This window comes from Chironomus tepperi, unplaced genomic scaffold (assembly GCF_022539635.2).
Source record: "Chironomus tepperi strain 1889 unplaced genomic scaffold, CSIRO-AGI_Ctep_v1 contig_413, whole genome shotgun sequence".
Taxonomy (NCBI): domain Eukaryota; kingdom Metazoa; phylum Arthropoda; class Insecta; order Diptera; family Chironomidae; genus Chironomus; species Chironomus tepperi.
Window position 1 is genome coordinate 41,003 of NW_027226535.1, and position 25,571 is coordinate 66,573.

Here is a 25,571-nt window from a genome sequence, read left to right on the forward strand (position 1 = left end):
TTGTAATCAAGTTCCTATATGAAGCTTAGGTTACATCAAATGGCTTTTAAACTATTTCTGTCGCTGGCTCTGTCACTTGGTTTGTTAACTTACATTTGGTATTAATTGCTTCTTCCATTCCTTCTTCATTTGTGTCGCTTCGATAAACAAGCCTAAAAAGAGAACCGAATTGAGCAATTGAGTTACAATTTGCTTAGTCTTGAACCAATGATATCTAGAACCACCAAATTCCCTTGTAGATACCAAAGAACTAAATCACTGCGTCACTGTGCCACACTCAGCTCATTCAAAACGATGAACAATTTCAAAATACGTAAAACAAATACTATGCAGTTCAAAATAGCAATTCTTTATTCTAAATCTGTATATTTAAGAATGAAAATCCCACAACACTCAACATTGCGTAGATTCAAGTCTTTATAAAGAATACAATTTCATAATAAAATATCATTCTGCTAACTTAATGATGATAAATTAGATCCTATCATTCTACAGTGATAAAAATAGCATCAGACATGTGTAAAATTTCAAAGCAATTCTCATATAAATAGCATCTCAAAAAGACCTTGAGTTATTATTAACTTGAACGATACATTTTAATCATGAATATTCATCAACAATAATTCTAAATTGGTATGTTAATTTTGCAAATTTGCTCATAAAGTAGGGTATTATCCCGGCATGTATGACCGGTAATTTATTTGAGGTTATGTATCTATACAGCGTTATTGTTCTGACCTTTGGAAACCATTTACAGATTTTGTAAGATTTGTAAATGTCAAGGGATCGTCCATAAATGACGGCAATTAAAAATCTGAGTTTATAACCTCAAAATTGGCACTTTCAAATATTTTTGGTGGCAATATAGTATGTTGCGGCATGCCGGTTGCCCATCACTGCCTTAGAAACAAATCTCCTGATCTCACAAATATGATACATCATAGGCAAATCACCCCCAATCACAAATCAACATTCTGTTCTTAATTATCAATGCAAATCAATTTTCCCATCAGTATCAGCAAGTAAAAGTGCATTCATTAAAGTTGATTGACCGAATGACATTGAAATACATGCAAACATATTGACAGTATCTCTTGAAATTTTGATTCCGCATACACAACAACAAGCAAGAAGCTACAGATCATCATAAATGATAAAATAATCAAGTGATAACGTTAAGAAGCACATGTCAAACATAGTTCCAATATTATCATTTCTTAGCGACAAGCATCGATTTGTTACTGATAAAAATCGTCAATATCCACCATCTGTAATCATCGACACGTCTTTTGTTTGTATCGACACATAAAATGATAAGAACACGACGAAGCTTTTTGACTTCTTTTGTTAAGTTTATTTGCCTTTTGAATGTATTTGCGATATTTTAGCGTATTTTGCTTGTAAGAAGTTTTTTGTTGTCGTATTGGCGATAATTTGTTTAGAATATTTGTTGTCTTGTTTGCATTTAGAATCTAATCCAGGGGTGGGCAACCTTTTATTTTTGTGGCATATCTTTGTGGACATGTGCACACATCTCATATGGTTCACGACATTTCCTGGCATTTTAGACTACACACTAATGTGCCACGACACACATGTTGAGCACCACTGATTCTAATCTATTTGATGCTACAGAAATACCAAATAAACCGGATTCTGTACATCAAGAATGAGGAAATAAACATCCAAATTTGTTATTTGTATATGATAATTTAAAGACTAGAGTGCAGTCAGCACTAAAATTAAAAGAGAATAATTCTAATGGACGTAATTCATTAACGACCCCAAAAGTTATTTTTTTGCAAAATGCGCTAACAACCCCCCACACCATCACGTTTTTACTCTAGTAAGTAAAAGTTTTTAGAACTTAAAAGTGTAAGCAACAATTCACTCACAAAAGCATTTTTTTAGCTTTAAAGTAAGAGACTGATTGATTCGTTGTGTGTTTTCTTTATTTGTTCACTTTTATTAGTTTCTTTATTATTTCTTTTCGTGTATAGTTGGAGCTCATCTCTCGCTCTCACGCAAAACATAAAAGAAAAAAAAATTGATATTGTTATAGTGAGAAGTATTAAAGTATATTAAATTTAAAATCGGTGCATTAGTTTGTCAGCACTCGAGGCGATAAGTTCAATTTGACATTTGAGTGCCTCCTTTGTTCAGTACTAATCGTGATAATATAATTAAAAAAAAAAATTAATAATTCATTTTCCGGTTGTGCCTTATAACTGCAAATATTGCAATTTTTGTGACTGAAACAGTTTACTTTAATTATAAATTATGGATCCGATCCTACAGCAAGATACAGCATTAAATACAATTGCTGCCCTGTCAATGTCGGCAATGAAGGCAGACAATAATCATACGGCCATTAATAAGCATGTTCAAACTGAGTATATTAAAGGTTCAGTTGATGCAACAGATTATGCAAATTCACCATCAGCAGTTCGTGCTGCATTTTTTAATCTACCAGTATGTGAACCAATTGAAATATCATTCAAGGATGTGTCATATTGTGTCCAGAAAATGTTCTCAAAAAGTGAGTTTTTATAGTGCAAGTCATTGACTAGTTGTTACGATTTATCAATAAAAAAAATCTGGCAAAATCCCATACAAACTTGTTGAAAACAGAGTTCAAGTGTTCAGGTGTGGCACAAATCTGATAAAGGATGTTGTTCATAAGTGATGTCTATTAAGTGATGATTAAATTGTATGATTATGCAGGTATACCCGATTGAAACAGATTATTCAAGGCAGTCAAGAGGTTGTCCAAGTGATTGTTATAAGCGTCAAAGTGATTGCCATATGAGGTCCAAGTAGTAGCATTTTGGCGTCCAAGTGGCAAGTTTTATGTTAATTGCCATAAAAATTGCCATTTGGATGCCTTGTGATCTCCATCTGGCTGCCATGAACACCTTGTGCCAATCGAGGTAGTATTAATAGTTCTCTAGATCAGTGTTGCCTAACTTAAGACTTTTGTTTGGAAGTGGCATGAACCACATGCCATGTGATATTTTGGTCGTAGTTGTCACTAAAGGGTGCCGTGACATTTAAAAGTATGGACAACACTGCTTTAAATGAACAAGATCATAAGAATACGACTTTAAACGCTGCACATAGCACAGCTCCACATGAAATTCATAAATGACTAAGCCTATGTCTAATCCCAAAGTAACTTGATAACATTCTTCTTGATAATCATAGGATTCATTCCTTTTGAAAAATGAGATAATCAGCAACAAAAAAAATGTTCAAGATATTGAAACATCCAAAAAAATGCTCATGAACTTTGATTTGTTGAGAAAATGAAAAGTTAATCACGTGTGATAAAAAAGAACTAATCTTAAAAGGAGATAACAAACAATTATTACATTGAATTTTTTGGAACTAAAGCCATTAAGTCACTTAGTAAAGTTCAAAGATATAATTGAAAAGAATCAACTCGATAAGATGTGATTTTTGTGTTTGTATACTTCATATGTGACTCCATATCACGCTAGTCTACTCATATATAATAATCGAAAGATAATCAATGAAGTTTTTTTGTTTACTATACCTGATGCACGACTTCTCTCCCTGTTGTCTGTGAGACTTTTTGTGATAATCAAATAATTGCATTTTGAAATGATTTTTTTGTAAATAATGATCAGATAGTGATGATCAGAAATTGTTTTTTTACTTACTGCGTGACTTGACCTATGCAGTAGAAGATTTCCTAAGCATCTGTTACAGTAACAGATTTCGAATGACATTTTGAACTGTCTTTGTTTGTTTTAATTATGCGATTTGTTTTGACATTTAAATTTAAAAATATTAAAAATCAATTTTTTAGAGATTCTATAAGGAGAATGAAAACTTGTTACTCACCGTAACCTTGTTTATATGCGATTCTGTCAACAGAAGCAATAAATAATACATTGTTGTTCAGCTTCAAACTGTTTTAAATTTCAATATTTAAGCCAAGAATTCCACTAAAAATTGCATCTTTTGACATTTAAGTTGAATGTCAAATGGAAACTTTAGTAATAAATTATAAGAATTTAAATTATCTTCTTAAGCCCGAATGGAACATGTTCTTTTTAGAATACTAGATGTCTACTAGTATTAAATTTGTATATAAAGAGTCACATGCTGCATACAATTCATAGCATTTCAAGAAAAATGCTGCTTTGCACTAATGTTCCGCGGCACACAGGATTACTGACTTCGCTGGCCGTACAGATCAACTATGATCCATGACCTCCCTCAGGTGACGCCTAAAACTAATTCTATCGCCGGCTTCTGCCTGCCAATTGCCAAATGCAATCTCTATCGACAGCTTCCTTCCAGGAGTTCTTTGGACTACTGACATAGACCCATAGATTCTCAAGTTTGTAACAAAAATACGATCGACTTATCACAGCCTGTTCTACTCGGGTATATAAAATCCCACAGTTCAAACTTTGCATAATGGATTATGGACTTTAAAAAATTTCACGTTATGCGTGGAGGTTAATATGTAAATGTTTTAAGAGCTTTATCATTAAGAACATTAATTTTAATTTAAGTGCATTTTGAGATTTGATATGAAATTTTAAAATACAATGTTGCATAAACTGGATACTGATTAAAAAGAATCAACCAGGGTTGTTAAAACATATTCTGTATTACAGAATGTGTTCACATATGTCACATATTTTATGTGACATACTTTCAAAACTAGGGTTCGCCCAGATGCGCAAGCCTGCAGCAGGCCTGCAGTTTTTATTGTTCTAGATGCGCATCCAGATGCGCATCTAATTGCATCCAACTGCATCCAACTGAACTTTTTGTATGGAAATTTTTTTAATAAAAAATGATGAAAAATTGCATTTTTGAGAATTTTTCACCGTCGTAATTGGAAAACTAAATCAAATATAACATTTTCTACTATATTCTAGCTTTATTTTTAAAAAATTGAAAATATGTAATTTTCCAGTGTTTTTCCAAATTTTTCATCATTATATATGGAAATTAAGGGAAAACAAGCATTTTCCAAGATTGTTCATCATTATAATATGTGAATTCATGTGAAAAATTGTCATTTTCATAGTTTTTAAAGTATTTGGTTAAATTTTCAGATGCACTTGGATGCGCATCCAGATGCGCAGGCCTGCTGCAGGCCTGCAGTTTTCTGCATCTCTGCATCTATCTGCATCTAATTTTGGCGAACCCTATTCAAAACACACCAGATTCTGCTTTTAACAACCCTGGAATCAACATTATCGGCCCACAACGCAGAAATGGCAAAAAAATGTATGGCCAAACTAATGTGAGTGGTCTGGCTTTGAACGTCTGGTTTTAAATCAGTTTGGGTAGATTCAAGCCGTGCATCTTCTGAGAATCTGAATTAAGTCTGAATATAGAGTATCAGTTGCTCGATTCTATTGAATTTCTATCAGTAGTTTCAATAACATCTAGTTGTAAGTCTAGTTCTAAGGCCGAATATTGTCATCAAGATGCAACTGCTCGATTATACCTCTAGCCAAATAAAAATGTGTCCACTTCTGACTGTCTATATGAATTTTGCTTCCATAAAAACTCCAAATCACATAAAAACAGATTTAAATTTAAGTTTAAAATTCACAAATAATCCATAAAGTGCCTAATTAAATATTGTTAAAACTACCATCCAGTCACCAGCATACATCTATAACAAAACACCATCAAAATTTATCCAAAATTTAAAGCAAAACTATCTACAAAAATATTTATTCACAAAACTGTTTTGTTATTTTACTAACTTTTATGATTAGTCGATTTCGGATTCTCCCAAATGAGCAATTTTATTGAATAGAAGCACAAATATTGACACAGATTCTCTGGTACCCAGAAAATAATAAAAGACATAAAACACATCATGTAGATATCGAATAATTCAGTCATAAATATAATGCAAACGATGAATTGGTGAAGTGCATTATGTGCTGTAGCATTTCTCATCGTATTATGTGTCAATATTGTTGAAATTGGCAGGAGATTCTATTCAATCATAAACAAACATGTGGGCTACGTAATTTTATCCTCACATGCTGTTATATCAACACGCGTGTACGATCTAAAGAATACTTGACTTGATAATAAGTGCAAATATCTAATTTTTTGATCAACAGAAATGTCAATGGAAGTTCATACGGATAGAAATTTTTTTGCTATTTTTGGATATGGAATGTCTGACAATAGAAAAAAGTTTGATTGACGAACAGTCGTCTGCAGTGCTTTCATTCAGGAAAAAGTTTTATTAATTTACAACTAGTATTGTTGTTCAAACTGTTTCCTCTGGATAGGGTTATTTAGACAGATTTGTGGACCTGTTAGTCAAACACCGGTGTCTTTAGGTCAGTGGGAGCAATCTGAGTGCCGCGGCATACTAGTGTACTGCCAAAAATTGTTGAAAAGGCCATGAACCGTCACCACAGATTCTAAGTGATGAATGTAAAGTTTAGGTGGCTTCGCTTGAACATAGCTGACTCACTACCCTAACAGCATGTCGCGTTTGCTAAGGCATCGAACCTTCAACTGTTTTTACAGAATAAGTGTCCCCGCAAAATATGCGGTTTAGTGCTTTGTCCCACTCGGGTTATCGTTTTAGGATCAGATCAATCGTATAATTTGGTCCAAGTTTCATCACAAGTAGACTTAAACTAAATTTAATCCATCCCAAACTAAAATATCCATTTAATCAACAATTACGTTAGTCAAGATTCATTCATTGATAGTCTATGATAGACTTTAAAACTCAACATAATCAAAGGATATAGAATCATTCTCATGATGGTCATGTAGATACCATAATGATGATTAGTATGACGTAATTTCATTCATTAAAGTATATTTTAGTCTGATAATGCGTACATTGGACTCGATATGACGTGTGAATGATGAAAAAAATTTTTTGTTATCAAAGAGACATTTTTTTTATCAATTACACTTGCTTATGGCTCAATGTAAGACACAAAGTCCAAAAAGTAATTTTTTTATCTGATAAATCAATGTCAATGAGCTTTGATTCCTGTAAAAAAACGTATTCAATAAAAACTTATTGTAGTTCCAATAAATTGATAAGGAATTATGACGATTGAATTCAATAATTCGCGTATCTGTGCACTTGATTCTCTCCTGTATTTTTTTTTGCAACAATTTGATTGATGATTATGTCAACGCGTGAGCTTTTTCAAATAATATAAATAATTCTCAGCTGATAAGATTAAAAAAAATTTATTGTAAAAATCAGCTGTGCCAATTTTTTTTATTTGATGCAAGTTTGCGGATTTTATAGTTGCATGTGAATCTCAGGTTCGATTGATTGTGATCTAATTATTGTTATGTATTTTTTTTTTCAGCACGTAAGGAAATTCTTCATAAAGTAAGCGGAAATTTCCCAAGTGGAAATCTGATTGCTATTATGGGTAAGTTCTGATGAATTTGCAAATTAAGTGTTTTGTAGAATTTTTTAATTACTGAGATAGTTTTGTAGTCAGAAATTAGCATTTTGAGTGTTAACAAAATTTCATAATTGAAAGCTGTCAAAACTTTTAATGACCTATATAAACCATGTTATTTCGCACTATTGTCTTAATTGTTTAGCATAGTTGTGCGCAACCTTTAGTTTTTATTCGTTCACGTTTATGGCAGAGCATGACATCGACTTGAATTTTATATGTAGTCAGGTTGACTTGAGCCGACTTGAATTTTGTATGGAATCAGGTCGTCTCGAGTCGACTTTTCCATACGAAATTGAAGTAGACTTGGAGCGCTGCTTTATAGTAAACGTAGACCCTCCTAGACCAACACCGCAGACGTCACATGGTTCATGCCATTTTCCCATACACTAGTGCACCTCGTCACACAGTTTGCCCATCCCTAACTTAACACATTCATGCACGACCTTGCCAAACGAACAATATATTGAGTTATATATTTTGCATATTTTACAACTCTACAAACACAATTCAAAATATTTTATTATCACTTTCATTGTTAAATACTCAGAACATTCACATGTTGAGTAATTTATCTTCACGTTTAAATGACGACAATGGGGAGAAGATGAATATATATATTTTCCCTCCAAAATGCTATATCACTGATATCTCAGTTTAAATTAATTAAAAATTCACGTGATTTTTTTTTTTTAAATAAACTTTTTATTCATTAAATTTTTAACTTAATTATGTACAAAGTTTGGATACATTTTATTTGTATTTAAATTTTTAAAGGATTCTGGCTTATCGCATTCATCACTTAGTTTTTGATTTTATTTTGAAATTGTTTTGCTTTAATTTATGTTGTGGTTTATTCGGTGTTTCGCGACGCAAGACGAGTGTTGAAATTCGCTTGCAACTTTCCGACGTAGTCCTCAATAGAGGGTATTTTTGCTTCAGTATGTAGATCTGATATCCTTTCATATCTTGTTTTGTTGAGAACAATTCTCAAGAATTTGTTTTGTAGTACTTGTAGTTTTTGTAGATGTGTTTTTGCCATCCGTTCAAATGCTGGACAGCCGTATGTGAAGATGGGTCTCACGGCTAGCTTGTAGATGAGAAGTTTGTTTCGAACGTCGAGATGTGAGTTCCTGCTGATGAGGGGATAAAGTAGTCTTAGTGCAGTGTGAGCTCTGTTGGTCACATATTCTACATGCTGCTTTAATGTCACTCTCTTGTCGATTATCATTCCCAGATATTTAGCTTCGGTTTCCCATTTGATGTTTTCGTTGAGGAATTTGATGTTGTCTCTTGGAAGTTGCCTGGAGTACCTATTTGTGATGAATAAGGCTTGAGTCTTCTGTTTGTTGAGATTTATTTTCCATTTGTTCATGTATTGTTGTACTTTTCTTCCAGTGTGTTGTAGATGTGTTACAATGTCGGCTGAGTTTTCTGCAGAATGATACAATGCAGTATCATCTGCGAAGAGTGCGATATTGTTAGTTGTTTCTCTTACAATATCATATGTGTAGATGTTGTAGAGAGTTGGTGAAAGCACTGCTCCTTGTGGTACTCCGAATTTGATTTCATTGGTTTCTGAGAACTGACCTTTAATAAAAACTGAGAAAGTTCTTTCACTTAGGAAAGATCTTACAGTTTTTATAAGTGGTAGTGGAAACCCTAATTTGATCATTTTAAACAAGAGTCCGTTATGCCAGACTCTGTCAAATGCTTTCTCCACATCTAGGAAGATCATTCCTGTTGATTTCTTCCTGCTTATGTTTTCCTTTGCTGTTTTGATTACTTTGATGAGTTGGTGAGATGTTGATCGTCCTGTGCGAAAGCCACACTGTTGAGTCGGAATGATGTTGTTATCCTCCAGATGCTCGTTTATTCTATTCAGCAATACTCTCTCCAATATTTTGCTTAGGGAACTAAGCAAGCTTATTGGCCTATAGCTGCTCACTTCGTTTGCTGGTTTGCCAGGTTTTGGGATCGGGATTACTTTAGCTTTTTTCCAAACTTTCGGAAAATAGTTAAGTTTGAGACACGTGTTGGTGATGAGCTTCAAATATTCGAAGCCTTTTGGTGGAAGATTTTTGAGGAGTATGTTGTTGACATCGTCTAATCCTGGTGCTTTAGGATTTTTCAGATTTCTTACAATGTATGAGATTTCCTCTACATTTGTAAGTTCTGTGCAGTCACTATTTTCTCCTTCCAATGTTTCCTTCACTGCGTTGTCTACTTCCTGGGTATGTACTGGGTTGTTGTCCTCAAGTGGATTTTCGTGAGCTTTACGAAAATAGTCACTGAGAACGCTGGCTTTTTCCTTATTAGTGATGAATGTTCTATCTGCATCAATCAACGGTGGCATCGATTTTGAACCTTTCTTGCAATGCTTTGCAATCCTCCAGACTGTTTGGTTTGATGGTTGGATTTCTGAAAGCCGCTTATTCCAGTTTGTGTTTTTGAGTTCCTTAATTTTGTCTTTGATGACTTTCTGTAGAATGTTTAATTCAGTTTTGATTTGATTATCTCTGCTACGTTGCCATCTTCGTCGAAGACTTCTTTTCGTCCTGATTAAGTCTTTGATTTCTGGTGTGAGCTTTGTCGATTCAAAGTTGATCTTTTTCTTCTTCACAGTTTTGTTTCTGGAATCCATGATGAGTTCTGAGAATACTTTGATATGATGTTCTATCTCCTCTACTGTGTTGCATGGGTTTTCCAGAGTGCTGTCTTCGATGCGACGAGTTATATACGATTTGAATTTTTTCCAGTTGGCATTTCTGTAGTCATATCTGTAAACTGTGTTGTCTGTTCTGTCAACTTTGGATGTCCTGATTTGAAAATACACAGCCCAATGGTCACTCATTGCCTCTGTGCATTTTAGTTCTGTAGTGTTCAGACTGGAATTTGAGAGCATCAGGTCGATTGTTGATACAGATTTCGTCGGATCTTCTGGATAATACGTTGGTGAATCGGGGTAGTAGATCATGAACTCCCCGGACATATCCTGTAGTATTGTCCCGGCTTTGTTTGCTACGTTGCAATTCCACTCTCGATGTTTTGCATTGAAGTCTCCGCAGATGTAGTAGTTTCCTCTGATGTTTGTTATTTTGTTGATGTCATCTCTTAGATGATCGTCTATTTCCTTCCTTTGCTTCCTCCTGGAAGATAGACGGAGAGGATGTGGCAGCTTATTGATTCGTTGATGAAGACTTTTATTCCGATGCATTCTATTAGCTTTGTGTTGTAACTTGGTTGAAGCTGATGTTTTAGATTTCTTTTGACAATGATCGCAACACCACCTTTTGGTCTATCAATGCGATCAAATCGATGAATTACGTAGTCAGGATGCGAGTCTACTTTGGAGTTTGGTTTTAGGAATGTTTCCGATATGCACGCAACATCAACGTTTTGCATGCTGAGGTAGTCGAGAAATGCTAACATCTTATCTGCAAGGCTGTTAGAATTCCAGTAAATTACGTTGATTCTTTGGTGACTACAATCCATGTTGACTCATGTAGATTTTGGCAACTTCTTGGCCGATGGCTTGTTGTACCTGTTCCTCTTTTAGGTACTCTGGTTTTTTGGTGATGATTTCGATGAATGAGTTGATGAAGAACATGCAATTTGATAAATCTGTCTCTGTGCTCATTTCATCGATTGTGCCTTGGGCTGGTGAAATTTGTTCCTTTGTATTACCACTGGATGAAGGTTCGACTTTGTTTGTTTCCAAGGTTAGTGAATTGAAGTCTAGGTCCATAATTTCCACAACCTGCGTTGAGTTCTGTTGATGATTGTTATTGGTCTTTGGCTTTGACCTGTTGTTATTTCCATTCCTTCCCCTTCTCCTATTTCTTCGGTTTTTGTTTTGATTTCCCTGACTTGAGGGTTTCTGCTGTGGATGCTTATTTTGTGATTTTATGGTGACTGGTGCGAAGGTTTCAGAAGCTGTTTTTCTAGATGTTGTTGGTACCGGTTCTGGGATACTCCTAGCTGGTCTTTGTGATGTAAGTTGATCAGATCCGCCTGATCGTTCACCTGCTTTTGATGTTGGTGGAGCATTCCTTTGTTGTCCAGCAGGATTTCGTGAATTCCTTTGTTGTCCAGCGGGATTTCGTGAATTCCTTTGTTGTTCACCTGATGGTCTGTTTTGATTTCGGTTGTTGTCGTTCATTGATTTAGCTTTCCACTTCTCGATTATTTGTTTCCTGATGTTGCATTCTTGTGAGATTGCTGTATGTTTCTCGCCGCAGAAGTGACACTTTAGTTTTTCGATTGGGACCTTGTTGATTTCAATCGAAATGTAAGGACAGGTTTTTGAATCATGCTGTTCAGAGCATCTGAAACAGATTAGTGGTTTGTTACAACCACGTTGTCCATGACCAAACTGCAAACATTTCGAACAGAAAGAAGGTCCGTTACGCCTGTTGTTGTATTTAGCCCATTTTACTTTGAAGCCGTAGACACAGTTAACCTTTCGAAGGTTTTCCAAAATGTTACCTTCCTGTACTTTATTAAAATACAGAAGGTAATTCTGGTCGTCGTCGTTTTCGTGTCTCCTTTGTTTCATTGTCATTTTGACAATTTTAACTGGTGATATGTTTTCCGTTTTCAATTCCTTTTCCAAGTCTACGATCTCCATCATTGGAAGTCCGTAGAGCACGAATTTCATCTGTGGTTCCTGGTTTGCATAGGTGTGAAAGTGGTGTTGTTTTTCTCTGAGGAGTTTGATGAATCTGTCGTAGTCGTCCCAACTCTCCGTTGATACAACTTTTGTTTTGAGTTTATCCTTTTTGACGTTGATCATAAAACTCCTGGGTTGGTTGTTGATCTGGTTCATCAACCTTCTGATCTCCTGTCCTCCACCACTAGTTATATGGATCGGTGGTGGTTTTGGTTTCTGCTGTGATGTTAGGTTGTTGTCTTTCGATGATGATGATATTTCACTTTGTTTTGGTTGTTCTGGTGCATTGCTGTTATCTCCGCTGAAGTTGAAAAATCTGTCATCGTACAGATTCATCCTGGCATTTGAGAAGTCAAATTGTTTTTTGTTGTCATCTTTCTTTTTGCTAGCACTAGATATCTTTTTGGCTGGCGCACTGAAGATTTCAAGTTGGCTGCGACGTTTTTCTGCCCTTAATGGTTGGACGAATTGATCCATTGTTGTCTGTTTTGTTTTGAGATTTTCCATCTCAATGTCATGTTGCTTTTCGTTGTTTATATCCTCGGTGATGAGAGTTGTCACGGGTGCTGAATCTTGTTGTTGAGATTCAGGTTGTTTTTCCGAAAGTTTTTGGTTACTTTCCTCGTTGTTGAGATTTGTTGTTGTTTCTACCATTTTGCCGAACAAGTCAAAACACGTCTGAACAAGTTGAACTGAGATTCGAAACTTTAATCTCTGTTGTTGTTATCTGGAGCTTTTGAGAATTTTGAATTAATTGCGGAGCGAATCAAAAACACGTCTGTTCCCTTTGACGGACCGATGTGAACTGATTCACGTGAATAATTAAGTCGAAACTAATTAAAATTTTCATTTCATCGTTTCAGGCCCTAGCGGAGCAGGTAATTAATTTTTATCAATTCACAAATGGGGTCGTTGACTTATGATGTTCATTGGAAATTGAGTCAAAATTTTGAGTTTATCAAGGAATATTCTGTTGAAATTCAATTAGGTGACGAGCAAATATTCAAAAAAGAATTGCATTTTGAGCCAAAATCAAACCCAATAGTCAAATCCAATGGACATCAATTGCTGACAATCCCCTTAAATTTGTAATTGTAAAAATCAATAAAATTCTGTCATTTAAAATTTTAACAGGAAAGTCAACTCTCTTAAATGCTCTTTCCGGATATAAAACGAGAGGTGTGAGTGGAGCAATTTATGTGAATGGCAGGATAAGGGATCTAAGTGAGTGCCATCTTTGTTTTTAATTAAATTAGGTAGAATTGCAGTTATCGAGTATGATATTTAAACTAATGATTACGTGCTCACTTTGCTGGTCGGACAGATCAGTTTTGAACCATGTCCGAATAGTCAAAAGTAGATTGGCCTTCCAAAATTCCAGACTAGCTTGGCTATAGCATGATGCTGAATGTTTTGATCCAGAATTAAGTCAGAATCACGTCAGTCTTGGTTTTGTTATTGAATTTTAACTTTAGAGTCCAAAATTTGGACTCGAAACCCTTTAAAGTTTGAAGACTTGACTTAAAATCTAATTCTAATTTTATTATTTCCTATCTTCACCAACGCAACTCGTATTCCTGATTTAAATCAACCAAAAACAGATGAATTTAAGAAATCTACATGTTACATCACTCAAGATGATCGACTACAACTGCTCCTAACCGTATATGAAAATATGAAAATTGCTGCAGACTTGAAGCTCGGAAATAACGTCAGTCTGATTGAGAAGAACAGTAGAGTGAGTATACAATAATAGCACCAATATTAATAATATCAACGAGAAGGAAAATGAAAAAAATTGAATGATGAATTTTATGACAGTTACATGACATGTATTGTTATGGAGCGTAAACATTTTATCAACAAGAAGGAAGAAGAAAATTTTTTTATTTTCTCTCACGATGGAAATACTTTTTTCCCACAGTCAAATGGCTTACATTATGTATGGAAAAAAAATAATTGGTTTTCTGAGTATTTTTGTGACGATGATTGCGCTTTTTGGATGAACAAATGTTCTTACTGTTAATTAAGGATTGTTGTTGTCGTTTTAAACAGTTAGAGTTATAAGAAAGTTAATTAAATCTACGAAAATAGCCATCTAACCTAAATTTTCAAATTTTTGTTTACAAACAATCCAAATTTAGATTTTTAATAGAATTCGTATGAAAACAAGCTTGTTGGAAGTCTTAATATTGATCTTTCTAATCTATTTAGCTTTATCTTTGATAAAATAAGCATCCAGGAACGATAAATCCAAAGAATTTAGAGAAATTCTTACTTTTACTGTTTTCACTCATTCAAAAGTAACGATTTCATGCTTTTATGCTTAATTTCATCCAAAAACGCTATAGTAAAGCAGATGCATACTATTTGACAGTCCCCAAAGTATTCATCTTACAATTTCTTGTAAACTCGGCAATGATAAAGTTTTTATTGGTTGTCTTCCAACATTCTTTTAGTGACATCCACGTGGTAAACAAAAATGTTCATTCTCAACTTTTGCAAATCTTGTCTAATTTACAAAATACATGTTGAAAGAATGTAAAGGAAATTTAATCAACACCTTTCCTTATAAATTAAGTTCATTATAGTCATTATGACACCATTCGCTAGGAAAAAAAACAATATTTAATTAAATTATGACAGAATTATTTATGCGACAAACTTAATTATTTTTTATATGAAGCCCTTGTGTGTATTTTAATTTTTACTACAATTTTCGAGGTAAATAACTTTTATAAGCATGAAAGTCTCTGCAAGGATTTGAGTTTGTCTATAATTCTCATAGTCTTCTTACTCATCGCATTAAATTATTTATTCAGAGAAAGTAAGCTTATAATATCAATTTTTGAGAATGGCATGAAGACGATTTTGATGGCAAGCGTACGAAAAAGTTTGGCACAAAATTGTTTTTTCTACAATCCATGCATGATTAACAAATTTGGAGTCGGAAGAATTTAGAAGATAAAAAAATTAATAAAAGATTTAGTTAATCAATTTGTAGACGATCTTCATGGCTGACTAACTTTTATGAACGGCTTAGGAATTGTTAATAAGAAGATAAGATAAGATTCTATGCTAAACATTTACAATTAGTAGGACAATGGTGAATTTTTGTAGAAATAGTAATTGTTTTTGTATTTTAGTCATCTTAAAGGGATTTTTTGCATATTATGTGACGTCAGTAAAGAACATTCTGGATGTTTATGACCCATTCCTTCAAAATATGGATGTTTTTTTATCAATTACAAAAGTGTTATTTAATAATCGGCCAAACCTTTATTGATTATAACTGTAAGCAAAGAAAAGGACACTCCGATCCCAAGTGACAATGTTAACAAAATAGCTTATACTGAGACTGCTTAGCTCTTTCTTCATATGCCTCGTTCGTGTAAGCAAGCTAAAAAGATGTTAAAAATAACTCATTTAGTGCCGTTCAATTTCCAAACGACCCCTCATGACTCATGACTAACTTCAAACTTCTAAAGGTCAACCTTTCTGTCCAAATCTCCATAGAACTTTTGACACGTTTGCTCATAGCCGTCGCATCTAAAAAAATATTACTAAAACTTAATGACTTCTTCTCTTTACATCTCATTGTCGACTTGAGCACTCAAAAAAAAATTAAAAAGAAGAAATCAAAACTTTTTCATTCTCACATCATATTTTAAATTGATATCTGGGGGAATGAAAAACATGCTAAGCACATGATGTAATTACACCGAAAAAAATAAAGTTTAGAGAAGTTCCATTTCTTTTGTGTCTTATAAAGCCGTTGTATAAAAGGGAAAGGAAAGGAAAGTCTAAATGATTAAGGAACAGAAAAATTAATTAAAATGTTGGAGATGAAAAAAAGGCGAAATTAGAAGTTTTATTCCGCGAACAAGAAGCTTACGTCAGACACACACAATATTCATTCTTAAAGGAAATGAATTTTTAATTTTAATTGAAATTCATAACCCTAAATTCTCATTGTTTACTTCTTTTATTCCTTTATAATTCACAGATTGAGAATATTTTGACTGCTTTGGGTCTTTATGATCATCAATTTACGATAACGGAGAGGTTGTCAGGTGGACAAAAGAAACGATTATCGGTTGCACTTGAACTTATAAACAATCCAACTGTGCTGTGGCTTGACGAACCAACAACGTGAGTATGAAATGAGAGAATTGATGTTTTTTGGGTAGGAGGCAGCATTACTGCATAGTCATGCATAGTTTTAATGATTTGGACATGATTCAATCTCTTTAGTTGTAAAGAACTTTGATATTTGTCAGTTAATCGGACAATACGTCATCAGGTAGATGTGACTCTGGTGTTCAAACCGAATCTGACACGAAGTCAAAACCACGTAGACGTAAAACTGGATTTTGGATCGATTAACTGATTTGAGCTATTCTGCAAACCTGTTTGGTTCAGTTGAAAATGACCAAAATCCTTTAAAAGATTCAAATCAGGCATCGATTCAATCTTAACAATTCTCAATATTTTGAAATTTTTGGAAACAGCTAATTAAATTCAGTAATAAACTTAGGTTCCATTAACTAACTTCTGTCCAATCTGCTGTCTCACCTAACCAACATCCACACTAAATTAGATCCATAAAACAAAAAAAATTCAATTAATTTTTTAACACCAAAACTTTTTCCTTCTCTCCATTATTCCAAATTCCAGTGGACTCGATTCATATTCATGCACAAATATGATTGCATACCTAAAGCAGTTAGCACAACAAGGAAGAACTGTCATTTGCACAATTCATCAACCGTCCGCAAAACTTTTTGAAAAATTTGATTTGGTTTATATTTTAGCATACGGAAAGTGCTTGTATCAAGGACATTCATCAAAATTGGTTCCATTTTTGCAGTCTGTATCATTGCCATGTCCAAAATTTCATAATCCTGCAGATTACGGTAAATTAGGTTGTAATTGATGTGTCATGTGCACTTTTATTTCATAAAAAATTTGTTTACCTTTCTATAAAGCCATTGAGTTAGCATCTGGTGATTACGGTATGGATAAGGTAAAGACATTGAGTAATTCAATTGGTAACGGAGAGTGTTTGTCGTGGTACGAAAATCCTAATCGTGTAATGAAATTGGAGCAACTACGTCAAAAGTATCCCATTTCTGACGAAAAGAAGAAATCCGACGATGTCAGCGAATTTCATAAGCTCAAAGTTCTATTAAGACGCGGTGTCATCAAAACAAAACGTGATCAGACACTGACCCATTTACGTATTATCGTGAATGTACTTGTTGCTGTGCTATTGGGACTCCTGTTTATTGGTTCCGGTACAGACGGTTCACGTGTACTCGCAAACTATAACTTAATGTTTGCCATTCTAATCCATCATGTGTTTGCAGCAATGATGTTGACAATTCTGACATGTAAGGATATCCTGTTCATTTTGATTGATGAATTCACTATTTTCCCTTTTACCTTCTGTATTTTACATATATAGTTCCAACTGAAAAATCAATAATTCTAAAGGAGAATTTTAATCGATGGTATTCTGTAAAGAGCTATTATATATCAACAACTCTCATCGATCTGCCAGTGACAATAATATCATGTTTACTATTTTCAATTGTCATTTACATTATGGTTGGATGGCCACTGGAAGCTGATCGATTTTCTGTCTTCTTTGTTGTCAGTTTTCTGATTGTATTTATTGCACAATCTATTGGACTACTCATCGGTACTGTCTGCAATGTTATTGTAAGTATTTTAATGGATCTTACTGGATCTTTTGATAATTATTAATCTAAATATTGATGCTTCAATCAAGTTTGCATATTTTATATCACTGGATCTTTTTAAAAATTCACAAAGTCACTATTGACATTCAAATTTTAAGTCAATTTCCATACCTTTTGCGTCTCTTCACTTAAAAGCATCAAAAATTCCACCCCGACAATAAAGAGTTCGACACGAAAAAATGGAAATTCCATTCATGGTTTCTTCATCTTCAATAATCTTTAATTTTCATTACAACAGACATAAAAGCCCACACTTCTTTCTTATGTTAAACAACTTTCCTTATAATATTTTAATACATTTGTATCGTACGCAGAGCGTGAACATTTAATGAAATGAGGTTGAGAAATCGCGTTGAAATTCGCCCTTTTTCGAGTGTTAAGAAGAAGGAATGAAGCTAAGACAGAAAGAAGAGATGGAAAATTTGCCACATTAACCATTAAAACTAAAGAAATAGCATTTTTTTTCGCTGTGCTGTATATGTATATTTAAATAATGGTTTCAAATACTCAATATTGACTGCTGAATATTCTTTTGACCCTCGGGCGTGAAATTGAGGATGAAAGTTAAATAAGAATATTTTTTCTTCGCATTTTTAAGATGAATGAAAATTTTGTGAAAATCCAGGTCAATTGTCTATATTTGGAATAAATTTTAAGAGCTATTAAAATGTCTTCTTCTTTGATATTTCTGAGCTGCTATATATGTTAAACCAAAACGGTGTAGTATCATATCTAGGAAAATTGGTTACTTTGCCTTAGAGCAGAGCTCGAAGTCAAGTCGAGTTGACTCAATTCGTTGTCGAGTTCTGTTTTGAGTCTTCTTCACAAGGACACATGATCAATTCCAAATATAGACTATATTCCCAAATTCAGGAAGATTAGCATTTATTTCAAATCAAACCCATTTCGCTACCAAAGAGAATATCGAAGATTGTCAATCAGTTATCTAACTTAGTCAATCTGCTATACCTTAGACCAGTGATGAGCAACCTTTTATTTTTCGACCGAAACTGCACAAGGCACACGGTCCACGGAATTTACAAAAATGTTGGGGGTCATACTAACAGCACACAAGTTGCACTATTATCTTAAATCAACAGATTTACCATATCTTGTTAAAAGATGAATTCATCTATGTATGAATCATATTGAAACTAATTTATTTGTTGTTGCAGGCAGTTTAACTGTTACAGATATAAATAGAGATATATGTATAGTTCTGAAACCACAGATCTCGATGCTGCGAAACTGAAAATAAAATCGATTGATATCAATTAATTGGATTGTCTTCGATTTTAGATAATCCAGTCCAGTTTAATGATGTTTATCCCGAATGATTTTATGATTTTTCGATGTTTACCTAATAATATCCTACAATTTTTAGATCCAAAATCTTAAATTATAAAGATAACAGCAACTAAATGGCAACAAATAAAAGCATAATCCTGCGAGTAATAAACATGTTGCACTGATACACACACTAAAGAATCAAATATCTGTTGAAAGAATCATCAACTCTTCATTGACGCAATTTCAAGAACAAGACATACTCTCTCGTAGGCATTCCATTAATAGCAAAAAATTATCCTTTTATTAAGCCATTATCAAACTAATTAAGACACTTTCCTCTCTCGAGGGCACCCAAAAGATACTTTTTTGTCTTTAAACAAACGATCTTCAATTATAGTCAAATTAGGCACTTTGCTATTTTCATCACAAACAACTACTTTCAATTTGCTTAAAAATTTAAAATTCAATTTGCTTTCGTTCTCGACAAAAAGTAGTCTTTTTTAATCCCTTTTTTTTACATTGTGCTACTTGAGCTTCATACTTCTTATTATTCGTCTTCATTTCAAGTTGAATATTTGATAAGTACACCGGAAATAGCAAGGCAAGAGCGGGAAAATGAAAAAATTTTCACATTATTTTTCTTATTATTCCGCAAACTTCTTGATGAACAAATATTTACTTATTTTATATTCTGCATGGAAATTTTGCTTATCATTCAGACATCCTACACGGTTTACATAAAATTTTCTCTTAAGAATTATTGACTTAGTACAGATGGAATTTTTACTTGCCTGCCTTATTGTATTTAATTGGAATTTGTTGTCCTCTCTCATGAGAACTTTCACAAATTTCAATGTTAAGCATAACATAAAGTTTGACAGGCAATCAATAATTTTCAATTAGAATTTTCGATTAAAATTGAATGTCGACGCCGCACGGTTCAGAAAATTTTGGAAAATATAATTGCTTTGTGGCATGGCGCGATTATAAATTTGTCTATCGTGTGATTTATGAATGATTTGGTATTTGAGAATATCCAGTTGTAATATTTTACAAAGTTTATCCAGTTTTGCAAATGGTTTAAAGTTGTTTTTTATGCATCAGTAAATGGACTGAAGTGACTCTGTAGCATAGTGATATCGTTTCTATTGGATCTTCATTCTTAGTCGAATCTTGTTGACATTAATTTGCGTTCTTAATGTAAGTTGATATCGGAAATGGTCAATTGTAAGCCATACCATCCATAGTCCGATTGTTGATCTGCCAACCTATAAACAAGGCTCTTAATCTATCATTTAATGCACTTATCCAGACACATAGTTCGATCACCCGCGGAGTATATAGTGATACGCTCCATCACAAGTATCATAGAATCGAGGCTTAACACGAGACACAATCACATGCAACCTTATCGACGTATTGAGTGTAGGAGGACATACGAATCATCTGCCGTGAAACTATGTTCAGTTCTGCAAACGCCAATGTGAAACTTTTCATGATTTAGTAATCAATGAGTATAATTTTCTGCAATAATATTAACCTCCATCTAGAGTTTGTGGCTTACTTGCTTACTTTACTGACCTAACAGATCGACTATGATACATGGCCTCTTTTGATTAAGGTCTAAAGCTGACTTAATCGCTCGCATCCATTTGCCAATTATCAATACCAAATGCTGCACTGTCAATAGCCTATTTCCAGTAGTTCTTTGTTCGTCCTCCTACTCTCTTGCCATCTACCGATTCAGACTTAAAGACTTTATTACTAGGAATTTCATTTGGTCTCGTAGCAATGATTCCTGCCCATCGGAGTCTATAGATTTTTATCATAGAATTTATGACGTCATAAGTAAATGACCTAAATTCAACATACTCATAAACAGAAGTAAAACCATTTTTATCACCACAAAAACAGACAGCATTTAAAATATTTTATGTTAAAAGAAGTCACTTGATCCAAAACTGCCCATCTCAAGATAAACAATTAAAACTGTGGTTATGTTAGTCCACAGAATATGAAATTCAAATTATCATTCACGAAGAAGTGACAGTGGGCTGTGAATGGCATTTTCATGCTTCCGTACTTGAAGTGTCCGGCGTGATGAAAATTAATTTAAGAAACTGACTTGAGATTTTTGAAAGAATCAACTGGTTCCTTAACCTTGACTAACATATTCTCAATTTTTTACAGAATGGAACATTCTTAGGTCCAATTCTGGCAGTTCCAGCAATGATGTTGGCTGGATTTGGAGTGACCCTCAAAGATCTCCCACCATACCTTTACTGGGGCAGTTATGTATCATATCTACGCTATGGACTTGAAGGCTATGTCGGTGCATTGTTCTATAAACGAGAGCAATTAAAATGTGATGTTATGTACTGTCATTATAAGTAAGTCATGAGTTGTTATGTCTATAAATCTATGCCTATTAATGAATTCTTGTTACAGATATCCAGAGAAGTTTTTAAAGGACATTTCAATGGAAGCAGATCAATTTCAGAAAGATATTTATGCTCTCCTCTTTGCAATCGTACTTCTTCGAGTCCTTTGTTACTATTTGCTGAAATGGCGCATTGTATTGAGCCGATAAGGAGATTTTCATGCATATCACTACTATTATATGTGATTAATCTTTTACAAATATACAGTTTCGTTCAGGGAGACATCCTTAGATACAAAGAAATCATGTGACATCCATATTTAAGCAGTTAATTAAAGTTATTGTTGAATTTTTTTTTAATTATTTATATTATGTTAATTATGGTTTTTTAATGAAAGGAAGTAGCTTAATTAAATAAATAAACGGTCAAAATAAATTTGAAAAAATATCCTTTGAATGAGTTTTTTTCTAACGGACAAAATTTATTTGAACAAACTTACCTCTGAAAGCTTGTTTGAATAATATCCCTTGAATGTTGCAGAGCTTCAACATCGACAATTTGTGTCCTTATACCACTTACATTATATCACTTACAATCTGTAACCATGATCCTATGTGGAACTTAGGCATGCTTTGTTACTGATTTTGCCACCTAGTTTGTAAAAATTCTCTGTCCCCAAATTGAGCTGATATTCTTCCATCACTGTTCTGCGGAAAGGAGCATTTTTTTGAAGCTCCTGGTCGCTGATTCCTTTGTAGATTCTCATCCATCCAAGAGCGGTGGAGCAAAATTGTGTCTTTTCCCAGCAATGTTAATCATTCTTTCTAACTGTCTCGAAAACTTATGTCCAATCTAGCCGTACTTCCTAATCTGAATCTCCTTGTTGATGTCTTGCTGATCTTCTGTATCAAATGATCACTAGTTTCGCCAGACTCACATCACAAAATACCGAAATTCAATGAAAATAAGAACAAAAGCTCACTACGATTTGAGATTTGTTACCAATTTTCACTCAAATATAATTTTTTTTTTTACTTTTTTATTCATAATTCTTAAATTGCGTCATAAGTTAATAATATTTCTTAATAAAAATTTTTTATTATTACATTAAATTAATGTTAAAAGTATGAAAAAAAGTTGATTGTGATGCGAAATAAATTAAACTTTTTTTTTGTTTTTATATAATTAAGTAATGTAGACCATAGAAGGACACAGCTATGGACTTTAAGAGTCATATAAAGATGTAAAATCATGAGAAATTAAATTTCTAATGATGAATCTACGATATCTAATCCTAAATGGACAAAAATGACATTTTGTCTGCCATTTGATCTTCGCTTATTGTCCATAATTTATTAATCCTGTCTGAACATGTAAAAAGTAAACAAAAACTTTCTATTGATCTTAAAGTTAAAGAAAAAAAAATCTAAATGGATAGATAGTTGTAGTATAAAAAATGTTCCAAAAATCCCTTCCACTTAAGAAATAGCTTCCATGTCTTTGTCTTAAAATCATTCCGTTCTGTATTTTTTGTTTAAACTCGTAATATTTCGCAACTCTTATTGTAGCAAATTGCCTGTGAAAATAAACATCCATAAATAAAAAATATTCAAGTCAGTCATAAAAGTAAAATTTCTTACGATCCAGTCTGGTTGTGTCGGTCCCCACTGAATTTGATTCACTTCTCCTTCAGCTGCTGTATATGCTAGTATTGGATCTTCAATCGGTCGTGGCATCTGCTGTATATCCCAAATTAATGCTTGATGATCATCTCCAGCAGTACAAATGTGACATGAACTATGTGAAAAAAAAATTTTAAATTGCATTAACAAGGCATTACGGCAAGGAAAGCAGCAAAGACAAATTACGACTTTACTCATTAATTTTTATTCTAAAAAGATGCACTAGAAATGCTAAAAATATCTTACCTATGTGGAGCCCACGCGATTCAAGGCATTTACACATGCACGATGATTACTAAGTCTCGCAACAGGCGTGCACGGAACTCTTACATCTAAAATTACTACTTCACATGGATCCATCGCAACTTTCTTCGCCAGTATTTGGATCTTGTTTTATTCCTTTGCAGGGCCAGTAACGGTGTGGCCGGATCTTCATAAATTATTGTGCTATGCTCTAAGTGTCTGTAAATGAAATTTATTTAAAAATAGAATAATTACCTACTTGACTTGCTTTGACCCTGCTCACTTACCTTAAATCAAACATTCTCTGAGATCTAATACTAGCTCATAGATGCAAACATATCTCGTCCGCCACCAGCTCTTGAAAGCTGCATATGTGAACTTCCTTATCGAGCGTTGATAATTGCGTCTTTACATGTCCAGCAACGAGATTTACGCGTCTAAAATGACAGTTTCAATGCTATCATTTTATAAACAGAAGATGAAATTGTTACAATGCCAAGTAGTTCACTTTTCAAGGACATAATTTGCAATTTACTGTATTATTTTTGATACTCGAGATGAAGATGACTTTTTCTTATTTACATGACTGTTATTTATTTTGGTCATTATTTAGTCGTTAAGAGCATGCGACTATTGAATTGTTTATAAGACTATTATTATTTTCAATGAATTTTCAAAACTCGTGTGTAATATGCGACTATTGTGACAAACGACCATGATATTGCAGTTAATGATCTCTGCAGCCGTGCAAAACGTGCGACTTTGTCTGATACATAGCAATAATTCATATTTTTATCAAAACCGTTGAGATCAAATGATTTTTGGATATTTTTTATGAGGTCATATTTATAGCTTGTGTTTGTTTATAAATAATAGCACATGCCATAAGCATCTTGACCGTAATAACTTTTATTGCAGCTATTTGCGTAGTTTAATTACCCGCAAATTTATGAAAAAAAATCGTATTGATAACCGCCTACATAGCACTATTTTTAGACCTCAAAATGAGTATGAAGCTATCAGGACAGTAAATACTTACATGTTGTGTCGATTGATGATCCCAATGAGATTCGGATCGACTTCATTACAAGTCAAATGATGTAAGCGGTGCACAAAAGTCACTGTTTTATTATTATTTAATACACATTCATTCGAGTTTCACCAGCTCCTTTTTGCTCAAATGCGAAGATAATCGCCACTTGTTGCTTTAAAAGATCTGGAAATATACCTTTCCAGATGAGGTATCCACATGATTTTTGTTGTTGGATATGGATGATCGAATGTTGATTTAGCACTAAATTCGCGCTTGTGTCCTCATCGAGACTGATGATCTGGACTTTATTATTTATATTCTTCCCGAAAGCTTCCGAGTGCCAGTCGAAAACGTCCGGACGACATCTAATTCATTGAATATAACGCGACGGCGCTACATATTTTACAGATTTCTTTTCTTTTTCCACTTGATGACGACATATTTGAAGTCTGTGGATTTATTTCTCTTATGACAATGTTTAAACCGTCTAAGTTAACTTTTTTACGGAAATGGAAAGTCGATGAGGATCAGTTTTTCGTCAATTTGTCAAACTACGTGAACTGCCTTGTTTTGTCTTTGTTTTATCTAAAAATAAATGATAGGAAATAAAGAAGATTAGTTGTTTGGGCATACAGTGGACAGCTGCTTATCTAATTTATACATGCAACACAAATATGAATGGAAAATCGCAGATTTTTTGCCGATACTCTTGCCTATTAAATTTGCGTAGGACGTTAAGCACTACAGCACTCAGCGAGAATATCTTCTTCGTCGTAAATATGTACTCGCAGTGAGACGATAAAGTATATAAATACACTTACACGACTTTTGATAGAAAATTTTTTTGTTAATTGATTAAAATGAGATTATTTTCGGCGTGTGCAGCTCGCGAACCGCATTTTTACTAGCTGAATTAATAAACCAAATGATACAGTCTTCTTATCATTTTTCTGCAACTTTTAATTAATTAATCTATGTAATATTAATTTTCGTGTCGAAGAGAATGGTGTCATTACTATCCAGGTGTTTTATTCCAGACGACAGA

At 33.7% G+C, this 25,571-nt stretch overlaps 1 protein-coding gene and 1 pseudogene across 1 annotated transcript; one reads left to right on the forward strand and one right to left on the reverse strand.

Annotated features, from left to right (window-relative positions):
• The first annotated feature begins 2,014 nt into the window (after positions 1-2,014).
• LOC139097084 (ATP-binding cassette sub-family G member 1-like) lies at positions 2,015-22,015 on the forward strand. Its single transcript, XM_070648850.1, has 11 exons — positions 2,015-2,539; positions 7,362-7,427; positions 12,996-13,010; positions 13,267-13,356; positions 13,734-13,870; positions 16,139-16,284; positions 16,810-17,048; positions 17,121-17,525; positions 17,600-17,856; positions 21,378-21,577; positions 21,636-22,015. Exons 1-11 carry the CDS (start codon positions 2,281-2,283, stop codon positions 21,775-21,777), a joined length of 1,956 nt encoding a protein of 651 aa, XP_070504951.1. The 5' UTR covers positions 2,015-2,280; the 3' UTR covers positions 21,778-22,015.
• Positions 22,016-22,926: 911 nt separating this feature from the next.
• LOC139097085 (DDB1- and CUL4-associated factor 7-like) lies at positions 22,927-24,966 on the reverse strand (annotated as a pseudogene).
• Positions 24,967-25,571: the final 605 nt, after the last annotated feature.

Bases quoted from the DNA above. Each gene is read 5' to 3' on its own strand.
- LOC139097084 (XM_070648850.1), top strand. From the start codon at position 2,281: ATGGATCCGATCCTACAGCAAGATACAGCATTAAATACAATTGCTGCC. The intron at 16,285-16,809 runs GTGAGTATGAAA...TCCAAATTCCAG, and splicing joins TGGCTTGACGAACCAACAAC to TGGACTCGATTCATATTCAT. The intron at 17,049-17,120 runs GTAAATTAGGTT...CTTTCTATAAAG, and splicing joins TCATAATCCTGCAGATTACG to CCATTGAGTTAGCATCTGGT.